The sequence below is a fragment of the Vulpes lagopus genome, chromosome 5, assembly GCF_018345385.1.
Source record: "Vulpes lagopus strain Blue_001 chromosome 5, ASM1834538v1, whole genome shotgun sequence".
NCBI classification, from domain to species: Eukaryota; Metazoa; Chordata; class Mammalia; order Carnivora; family Canidae; genus Vulpes; species Vulpes lagopus.
Window position 1 is genome coordinate 23,477,869 of NC_054828.1, and position 11,100 is coordinate 23,488,968.

The 11,100-nt window shown below is 35.0% G+C and overlaps 1 protein-coding gene across 1 annotated transcript; it reads left to right on the forward strand.

The window, feature by feature from the left end:
- Nucleotides 1-430: 430 nt before the first annotated feature.
- Nucleotides 431-1,452, forward strand: LOC121491745 (ubiquitin-conjugating enzyme E2 C-like). Its single transcript, XM_041756937.1, has 2 exons — nt 431-889; nt 1,271-1,452. The coding sequence occupies exons 1-2, from the start codon at nt 439-441 to the stop codon at nt 1,450-1,452; spliced, it is 633 nt and encodes a 210-aa protein (XP_041612871.1). The 5' UTR covers nt 431-438.
- Nucleotides 1,453-11,100: the final 9,648 nt, after the last annotated feature.

Below are 11,100 nucleotides of genomic sequence, written 5' to 3' on the forward strand. Positions count from 1 at the left end.
ACACCTGCCCTGATTATTTTAAGAACAAGTTTGAAATAACTGACAACCCCTGGGCCACAGAGCTCTCTGAAAGCATCAAACAACTAATCCTAAACCTGCTGATTCTGCCTCATTTTTGTTCCCTTGTGTGGAAACCACTACAAAGGCTTGCCCTTAGTCCCCCTGCCCCTGCTCCTCTGACACCACACATGCATGACCAACCCAGGTGCTATGCTCTGTGGCCCCCGGCCTCTTAGGTTAGTGTGTTCCCCTCCTTTGGAGGGACTGTGACTAGTAAACTAATTTCTTCTGAATGGCAATAATCTCCTGGTATCTTGACCTCAGTATACCTCAAATTTTCTAATAATCTACTATATTTTAAAACACTTGAATAAAATACTAACTTGAGGAAAGATTGTTCTCCTCTTGCTTTTACTTTTAAAGTTTCAGCAGGAGCTGATGACCCTCATGATGTCTGGTGACAAAGGAATTTCTGCCTTCCCTGAATCAGACAACCTTTTCAAATGGGTGGGGACCATCCACGGAGCAGCTGACACAGTATATAAAGACCTGAGGTATAAGCTCTCCTTGGAGTTCCCCAGTGGCTACCCCTACAACACACCCACAGTGAAGTTCCTCACACCCTACTACCACCCCTGTGTGGACACCCAGGGTAACATCTGCCTGGACACCCTGAAGGACAAATGGTCTGCCCTGTATGATGTCAGGACCATCCTGCTGTCCATCCAGAGCCTGCTAGGAGAACCCGACATTGATAGTCTTTTGAACACACATGCTGCTGAGCTCTGGAAAAACCCCACAGCCTTTAAGAATTACCTGCCAGAAACCTACTCAAAGCAGGTCTCCAGCCAACTCTCCTTGTGTTGTCTTTTTATTTTCTCCCTACATGGTCTGTCCTTCTCTTCATTTCTGTCTAGGACTCTGTATCTGAAGCTGTGGTGTCATTTTTGTTTTGTTTCTGTTTTTTAAATTAAGTCTCTGTTTGAGCCCTTGTGAAGAATATATTAAATAATACATTAGGTTTTTTTTTTTTTTTTTTAAGGCAGCATGAGTTCATGAAAAATCTTAAACGGAAAGGGAAAAGTTTGAAAGAGAGAAAATAGTTAATATTCAGAAAAAGGCAGTCGGGGGAGAAAAAAAAAAAAAGGAACGGGCAAATTAACCTTGGCAAGGGAAGAGAGACCTGTCATAAAAAAAGAATTTTGAGGTAGAGTGGGCAAGTTTATTTAGTAACTTCAGGACTACTGACCTTCATTTTTCTGTGGAGCAGGAAGCGAAGACATCTGGTGTGCGTGTGGGAGGTGCCCGACCAAACTTGGAAGCACTGCAGAGGTGAACAGGAACAGAATGGGAGCTGCCAAGTGCATGGAGGGCTGTGAGTCCTGGGGGCATGCTGGAGGGCTGATCGGATTATTCCGAGTTTGGTGGACCACAGGATTTTTGTGGGCCTAATGCTCTTTGAAAGCCCTTTGTAAAACTGATCCATATCATCACTGTGTGGCCGCTCTCTGCCTCAGTGAACCGGTCTGACTAATTGATGAGTAGGCATTCTTCTGTCTATAATGGAGTTAGCCAAGGGACAATGTATGTGTGAAGTCTCATTTTACCAATGGCAGACTTCCCAGTTGAGCGTATCAGAATAACTATTCAGAGCCCATGCACCCACTTTAAATTGAAAATGGCATTGTTAATGCACGTCTGGGATGTATTGAACTTTACAAATAAATAACCCAATAAGATACTGGCACAGATGAAGCACAAAGAAGCTGGGCTGCTGCCTTTCTAGAATATTCGTCTTCCACTTACCTTCTACTTTCCAACAGTTTTTTGGTTTCCCTTCCCTCCCTCTGATAACTTTCATGGTTTCCTTGTCTGGCTGCTGTCCCTCAAGCTATCTGGTCCTCGACTGTCCCCAAGAGCTGTAGTTAGTGTTTGCTCTTCTGTGGCAGATTTTCTGATCTGGTTCAGTTGGGAAATAATTTCTCCTCCGGATTTCCATGTAGCTCTGCCTCCACCTCTTAAACAGTTACAGAGGGCTCTCTTGTATTTCCATTATTTGTTTCTACCTCTCTAGTTGGAATAAGGATGTAAGAGAAAGGACTGGATTGTGAGTCATGGAAATCACTGATGTTGAGTTTCCAGAAAGTGCTTTCCGACCTTCCGTCTGAGTCTTGTTCCATCACAGTGAAGAGCACAGGACCTCACACACTGTACGAGCCTGGTTTATTTTGGAGGGAAGTATATTCCATAATAATAATAATACAGTGTTTTCATATTTCCTTCTGGTGCTATCTTTACATTCACGTGGCTTCTTTCATTTTTCTCTCTGAGAAAAGTTTGGACTCCAGGTTTTAAAGTTTTATTTAAGGGCGCCTGGTTGGCTCAGTCAGTTAAGCTATGGTCATGATCTTGGGGTCCTGGGATTGAGCCCTGTGTCTGTTTCCCCGATCAGGGGGATGTCTGCTTTCCTCTCTCCCTCTGCCCCTCCCCCCTGCCCCACTTGCTCTCTCTCTTTCTTTCTCTCTCTCACTATTTCAAAAAAAAAAAAAATCTTAAAAAAATAAAAATAAAGCTTTATTTAATTAATTTTATTGACGTATGACTTATAGCCTGCAGAAGTTTATCCATTAATGGTTTGAAGACCTTTACCAAAAATATGCATCCACGTAAACATAGTCACAATCAAGATACAGAATCTTTCCATCATCTCTAAAAATGTTCTTTTTCTCCTCAGAATCACATAACCCCATCCATCCCAAGCCCAAGACAATCATTGATCTGCTATTTGTCACAATAGATCAGTTTGAACTTTCTACGATTTTATACAAATGGAATTATATGGCATGTAGTCTTTTCTGCTTTCTTTCCTTTTCCCATATAATGATTTTGAATTGGTCTCTATTATCGTGTGTAACAGTTGTCCATTCCTATTTGTTTTGAAGTAATATTCTACTCTAAAGGTACACCTCAGCTTATTCATTCACTTGTTAGTAAACATTTTTAATGTATTTCAAGGTTTTGGCTGTGATGACTATGTTGTTATGAACATTGACCTGCAAGCATTTATGTGGATTGAAGCATTTTTATATCTCCTGGACAAATATCTAAGAGTTGAATGACTGGACTGTATAGAAAGTATCTACTTATATTTTCCAAACACTTGCCAATAGTTCTCCAAAATAGTTATGCCATTCTATGTTCCTATCAGTAATATATGAGTGATTCATGTATTACTTGGTATTTTGGGTCTTTAAAAGTCTTAGCCATTCCAGTAGATATTTGGAGAAATCTCACTGTAAATTTGCATTGCCCTGATTCCTAATGGTATTTTCTTGTGTCCATTGGAATAGAATGGACATTTCTATATTTTACTTTGTAAAATCTTTCACCCATTTTAATACTGGTGGTTTTTAACCTTCTACTATTGAGTTATGAGAGTTATTTATATACTCTGGATGCAGATTTTTTGTTCAATATGTAGGCTAAACACATTTTCTCTCATCCCATTGCCTGACTTTTCCCTTTTCAATGGTGTCTTTCAAAAAGCAAAAATTATTAATTTTGATAAAATCAAATGTATTCTTTTTAATTCATGCTTTTTGAGCTCTATCTTGGAAATCATTTTATTCTTCAAGTTAGTAAGGGTTTCTCATTTCTATTAGAAGTTTTATAAATTTAACTTTTACATTTAGATCAATGGTGTATTTTGAATGAATATCTGTGTATTATGTGAGGTAAGGGTCAATCTTCTCTTTTTCTTTTCTTATATGGCTATCCAGTTGTTTCAACATCATTTATTGAAAGGTCTTTCCTTTCCCCATTGAATTGTCTTGTCATCTTTATCAAGAATTAATTGTCCATATATGAGTGTATCTGTTTCTGGAATCTCAATCCTGTTTCATTAATCTATATATCTATTTTCATGTGCAAATCACACTGTCTTAATTGCAGTAACCTTATAGTAATTCCTGAAATCAGGTAGTTTGCAAGTCTTTCAAATGTATTTTAATGACTTAGCTAATATGGATCTTTTGCATTACCATATAAATTTTAGAATCAGCTCGTCAATTTCTATAAACTGCAGAGTGGTGGTTTGAATGTGACAGCCTTGACTCTATAGATGAATTTGGGGACAATAGAGATCTTTTAATAATGAATCTATCAATCCATAAACATGGTTTATTACTCCATTAATTTATGTCTTTTTTAATTTCTCTCAGCCATGTTCTATAGTTTTCAGTGCTAATACCTTGTGCATCATTTCTTATTCATTCTGAGTCTTTTTAGGATTGTTCACAAAACTGTAAATGTACTTGTTTTTAAGTTTAATTTTCCCAAGTGTTAGTTGTTAGTATATGAAACACACCTGATTTGTTATTATGTACTTCTTACTCTGCGTGCTTTCTCAAATTCTCTTGTTAGTTCTAAAGTCAAAATAAGACTATGTAAACCATCTTGTTCTCCACAAATAGAGATGGTTTTATTTCTCTTTTCTCACCTTCCCATCTTTCATTTCTTTTTCTTATTTTCTTGTACTAATTCATTCTTCAGTGAAGAATCAAGCAAAAGTAGTGAGAGTATACAATTTTGTCTGCTTCCCAAACTTAAGGGGAGGTAACATTTCAACATGTCATCCCTGAACATGACGTTAGTTGCAGATTTTTCGTAGATGTTCTTTCTTAGGGGTCTCCTATTCCGGGTTTGGTGAGGTTTTTTATTCATGAATTCATGTGGAACTTGTTAAATGTTTTTTTTTTTTTTTTACACCAATTAAAATGTTAACATGATTGTCCTCCATTTTTTAAATTTGGTGGATTCGTTGATTGTTTTAAAGTTAAACCATAACAAGTTACTCCAAAAATTAGCACTTACAAACAATGGACATTTATTATATCATCATTTTGTGGTCAGGAACCCAGGCACTGCTTTGGTAAGTGTCTTTGTCTCAAGATTTCTCATTAGATTCAGTTGAACTACTATTTGGAGCTGTGTTTTCATATGAAGATATATTGCAAGATTTTCTTCCAGGCTCACTTACATGGCCTTTTTTCCTCATGGGCTATATTGTCGAAGTCTGTTTCTCACTGGCTGCTGTTTACAGAGGACTGCCACAATATGACTGCTAGCTTCTCCAAAAGTGATTAGTCCCAGAGAAAGAGAGAACAGCAAGACAAAAACTGTAGATTTTCTAGTAATCTAATGTCAGAAGTTAGAAGTAAGTCACTAAATATAGCCCACACTCAAGAGATTGTAAGAACATGAATTTCAGAAGGCAAAAATCATTTGGAACCACCTCAAAGCCTGCCTACAACACTTAGATTCCTGGATTAAATCTTATTTAGTCATGGTAAATTATATACTGTATACATTGTTGTTGTTTTGATTAACTAACAATTTGTTAAGGAAGTTTACATCCCTGTTTATGAGGGACATTAGTCTCTAATTTTCTTATTTTGTAAAATCTTTGTCAGATTTTGGTACAACTTATGTCCACCTCATAAAATGAATTGGGAATTATATGTACCCCCTCTACTTGCTGAATGTTTTGTGTAAAATTGGTGTTTTGTGGATCTTAAATATTGTATAATACTTATTGGAGGGATCCCTGGGTGGCGCAGTGGTTTAGCGCCTGCCTTTGGCCCAGGGCTCGATCCTGGAGACCCAGGATCGAATCCCACATCGGGCTCCCGGTGCATGGAGCCTGCTTCTCCCTCTGCCTGTGTCTCTGCCTCTCTCTCTCTCTCTCTCTCTGTGTGTATCATAAATAAATAAAAAAAATTAAAAAAAATTATTGGAAAACCTAGTTTTCTTCGTGGATAGGTTTGTAATTTTAAAAATTATAAATATAGTAGTATTGATATTTTCTGTTTTATCTTTTGCCAGTTTTAGTAATTTACTTCTATGAGATACTTCAGTTCAATTAATTTCACCTGTTATCAGTTTATTTTCATAAAATGATTACCTTTTTAATATCTACAGAATATGTGGTAATGTTGCCTCCTCATTTCTGAAAATGACAATTTGTGACTTTTGTCTTCAACTTTTATCAGCTTAATTTATTTTTTCAAATAACTAACTTTCAGTTCCTTTGCTAATTTCTATTGGTGCACATTTTATACTTTACTGATTTATTTATTTTTGATCTTTTCTTTCCTGTACTTTGGATTAATTCACTCCTTTTGTCACTAGCTTCTTAAGTGGAAGTTTGGCTCTTTGGTCCTAGATTTTTCTTCTTTCCCATTGCACACATCAAAATCTATAAATCTTCCCCATTAGACTGCTTTAGCTGCATCTCATTAACTTTGAAATGTTGTGTTTTCACTTTCATTCATTTCACGATATTTTCCAATTTCCCTTGTGATATCTTCTTCAACAGTTATATTACTTGGGAAATGCTATTTAATTTTCAAATACTAAAGTTTTTCTGAATATCTTATTTTCATCAATTTCTATTTTAATTTCCTTGTTATCAGAGAACATACTTAATGTAATCTTTTTTTTTTTTTAAGTTTATTGAGTCTTGTTTATGACCTAGTATATGGTTTGTCTTTTTGAATGTATGAGTACTTGAAAAGGATGTGTAGTTTATATTAGGGTCCTATAGATACCATTTAGGTCAATGTTGTAAAAAACATACAAATTCTCTATGCCTTTGCTGTTATTCTGTCTTTTTCAAACTGACCTGGTTATTATCTGCTGCTATGATTGCAAAAATCTGTAATTTTTTGTCTCATGTACACATTTATGACTGTTATATCTTCCTCATGAGTTGAGCTTTTTATGAAATCTCTTTTTATCTTTGGGAATGTGCTTTGTCTCCAAGTGTACTTTATCTGACATTAATATTACCATTCTATCCTCCTTCTACTTACTATTTGCACAGTACATCTTTTTCCATCCATTGATTTCTGATTATCTATTTCTTTATATTTTAAAGTGTATCTTTTATAAATAGTAGACTGCTTGTTGGGCCTTCCTTTTTATACCCATTCTGAAAATGTCTGTCTTTTAATTGGGGTGCATATACATTAACATCCAATGTAATTATGATGTTTTGTGTTAGATGTCTTATTAATTATTTGCTTCCTTTTTGTCCACTCTGTCATTTGTTCCTCTTTTGTCCTCTGCTATCTTCTTTTAGATTAGGTTTTGTTTGTTTGTTTTTAATTTCATCTTTATTCACTAGCCCTTGTCGGTATTGTCTAAGCTGATTTTTTTTTTTTTTTCTTTTAGGCACTTTGAAAAAGTCTTTACATTTCTTTGGCCTCCCATAGTTTCTGATAAAAAGTCTGCCATCTTTGGAATTATTTTTGCCTTTTATTTTATTTATTTTATTTTATTTTATTTTATTTATTTTATTTATTATTTTATTTTATTTTATTTTATTTTATTTTTTGCCTTTTAAAGAATATGTCATTTTTTTCTCTGGAAACTTCCAAGATTTTCTCAAAATGTTTTCTTTATCTTTAATTTTCACTAGTTGACTAAAATATGAGGTTTTCTAAGTTTATTCAATGTAGATTTGGCATTATCTATAGATCCTAAAGAACCCTAAAGAACTAATAGATTTGAGAATGGAGTGCAATAAAACATGCAGCTAAGATTTAATGAAAGATACAGCCTCTATACATGTCCTTTTCCCACAACTGCAATTACTTGATTTCGTTTGGTTTTCCACATCCCTACCCCACATGCTCCCAACATGCCAGAGTATATATATATATATATATATATATATATATATATACCCTAACTGCAAGGACACACACCTGTCCCACTGGTCAGGTACAATCCAGTTTTTAGCCAAGAGAGTTTTGAGACTTCTGAACCAGCACCTCTGGTCTCAGTAACCAGCTGTCCTTGCTCCTGCTTATCGCTAACTCTGTGCCAGCTTTAGCACATTTGGGTCCATCAATAACAAATGTTACTTAAATCATAGGCAGCATTTCATGCAAATTGGATTAACTTCTAAGACCATGAAATTTATTAAATATCTATGTAAGAAGTTTGGACTAAACACTTTTAATACTTAATCTTGTGTTCACAGAAAGGCAGTCAGTAGCTATAAGGTACTGAGAATTCATCAAAAGAAGATAGTGACACTTCAAAATCAATACACATAATGGGGTCCTTCTTCCAACTGAAATTAAATGCAGGAATAGTTTGTATGTTTACAGGGATTATACAGTCTTGGCTTTTTGAGGTGACAGCAGATGGTCCGATAAGAAGTGGCAGGACTAAGTGCACCAACCAGCATCTCATCTCAAGCTCTCTTAACCATGAAATCTATGAATTTATGCTTAACTGAGCACGGAGGGAAAAAAAATCATGTACAGTCTTAGGGCAAGTCAGGGTGACTGAATACCCTGTACTTCTCAAGAGTGATTAAATCTTAAATATCTTATCTATCTCACATTTTTAAAAAGAGTATGCATTTCTACTTTTCTTAAAATGTCACTCATCAAAAAATGTCACTTACACATGCTTGTACTGTTTCATTTAGTTTTAGATACTTTGTGACTTGGCTTAGATCCTTTTTATTTCTTATTTCCAAGCTTCAGATCCTTAGCCAAGCAAGCATCAGTGCTGACTTTATTTTCCAAATTTTATCATTCTTTAAATATCATTTGGGATTATTTCCAGTACTTCGTTGATTTTCATGTTTTCTCCTTTGTTTTTCACTCAGACTAGTGGTAGTGCATGTCCACATAGTTTTTAGTTTCAAATGTATTTTGGGTGATTGAAACATAGAATCTGATATCAAATAATGATATATATTAGGGAAAGAAAGAAAAATAAAAGAATATTTAACAATAGACTTCTCAAAAAAGGCAAAAAACATTTTAGAAGAAATATTCAGTTATCACCTATCAGATTAATAGATATTAATTCTTAATGGTGCTGGAAAAGTAGCATTTTTAACTCATGTTTATCTTTCTATAAATGCAAATTATTTTTCAAAGCCAATAAATGGTCTGTCCTCCAAAGAAATTAGTTCCCACCTCTTTGAAATCATTTAATTTAGGCCAACCTATTAGAAAAAAAATTTTTTTCAATCATTTTGTGTTAATGATTTAATTGCCTATTGTTTTCTTTGTATAATTTAAACCAAGTTTATTGTTATTTCTGCTTTAGTATCAGGCCAAATATTGGGATGACACTGCTTAAACACTATACTCATTGGGTTTTATGGCAGAATATAGAGACTAAAGCTTTTAAATCAGGATGTTAATGATGGTTAATTTTTCAGGTATTGATTTTAATAGGTGGAGGGAGTCAAAACTAAAGCCAATACACTGATAGGTTAAAGAGCTGTTCATAACCGGATATGGTGACCCCCCCCCCAAAGTCCCTTTTCATTATGTGAAAAAATTACATAATCAGAAAAGGTAGAAATAAAAAGGAAGTCTCTTTAATAAATGCATTTCCTTTTATAAAACATTTAAAATGAATTAAGATGCTTTTAGCCCTTAGATATGTCCAATAGCCAATGCAATCTAACTTCAAAACTGTCCAAGATGATTTTACATTTCTTATATTTAAGTCACTGAGATTGGCAGTGACTTTGAGGGAAAAGTCAAGAGCATGATTAATTTTATCTTGATTCCAGTCAACAACAAGCAGCAGTGTTTTCTAGAAGTGTTCAACCATGATCTCCTTGATCTGAATGCAGTTCTCTTAAGAAGCTCATTAGCAGCTGAATAACTGAAAACTTACTGATCAATCCTTTCAACTAAAGTAACTTTCCAGATCCAAGAAGTATTCCAAAACTTATATATATATATATATATATACACACATATATATAATATTTATATTTTTACAACAGGTAGTTGCTGTCCTAAAATATGTTTCAATAATCAGAGAATGCTGGCTACCAATTCGTATAATGAGGAATTGCTCATTTAGATGGATAGAAAGATAGATAAGTAATAGAGTGAAAAAAGAGATAATGAATTACAGTGAACACTTGATTAATTCTCTTTGATTTGCTTTATTCTCCCCATTCCCACTGCCAATATTCAATGATAGGCCATCAAACACCACTTCTGAAATAAAGCCAGAGCTCCGGATGACCAGCCCTCATTGCTTCTTTTCTGGTCCTTCCTGTACTTCCAGATTAGTCTTTATAAATCAAAGTTAAAAATAATAACAACAACGATGCCTTTCCATTTCCTGTGGGAAAAAGTATCCTAAAATCATTAGTTTGATATTTATAGCCCCGGCTCCATTTCTTTCCTTTTTATTTCCCATACCTCCCATCCCTGTGATTCACCCAAAGTAATAGATTCAGTGTTTCCCAAATACATTTCTGTGTCTTTATTCAAATGAATTCCCTGGTGGCTTGCAGTATTTGTCTCCAGATCTTTGTAGGCCAAGTCCTTAATTCAGCTGGAAAACAAAACAAAACAGAACAAAATCTTTCTCCTCTGAAATCCCTTAGAACTTTACTTGACCATCTTTTTATTCAGTACTTATCACTTTCTGCCTCTTGTTATGTTAATTTAGGTGTTCAAGACCCAGGCATTGGGTACCAAGTACCTCACATTTCCTATAGCACTTCCTGTGGGGCTTTGTGCATGATAAACTCTCAAAAACTAATTGGTGAGTGAATAAATAAACCAGTTGCCTAATTTGAAGACTTTCCCCCTAACTGTCCTTGGTCGTAGTGGAAATTGTTAGTGAGAGCTTAAAGAACAATGAGGAAATTGGTACTGAAAATTGGGGGAAAAATAATCCCTGTTATGTAGTAGAGTTTGGCAACACTGTTGTTTGTGGCAATGAAGTCAATAGAAAATAGACTAAGGGACCCTTGCACATTTGACTAAGGAGATTTTCAAGGAGATCGTTGAAATGGCCAAATTGCTTCTTTTGGCTGAATATGATAAAACATGGATAAGAGGGAGCAAAAATAAAGTGAATTTTCCATTTTTAAGCAGAACGTAAAGGAAATATAAGGGAAGAAAGACTTCCTAAATTTAAAAATAAAACTCTTGGGGCACATGGGTGATTCAGTCATCTAAGTATCTGACTCAGTTTCAGCTCAGATTGTGATCTCAGGGTCCTGATCTCTGCTCTCTGCTCAGTGGGGAGTCTGCT

What these genes read in the sequence shown, in the direction of transcription:
- LOC121491745 (XM_041756937.1), top strand. Translation starts at nt 439, where the DNA reads ATGACCCTCATGATGTCTGGTGACAAAGGAATTTCTGCCTTCCCTGAA. An exon ending in TTTTATTTTCTCCCTACATG is followed by an intron (nt 890 to 1,270) that starts GTCTGTCCTTCT and finishes TCTGTGGAGCAG; the next exon opens with GAAGCGAAGACATCTGGTGT.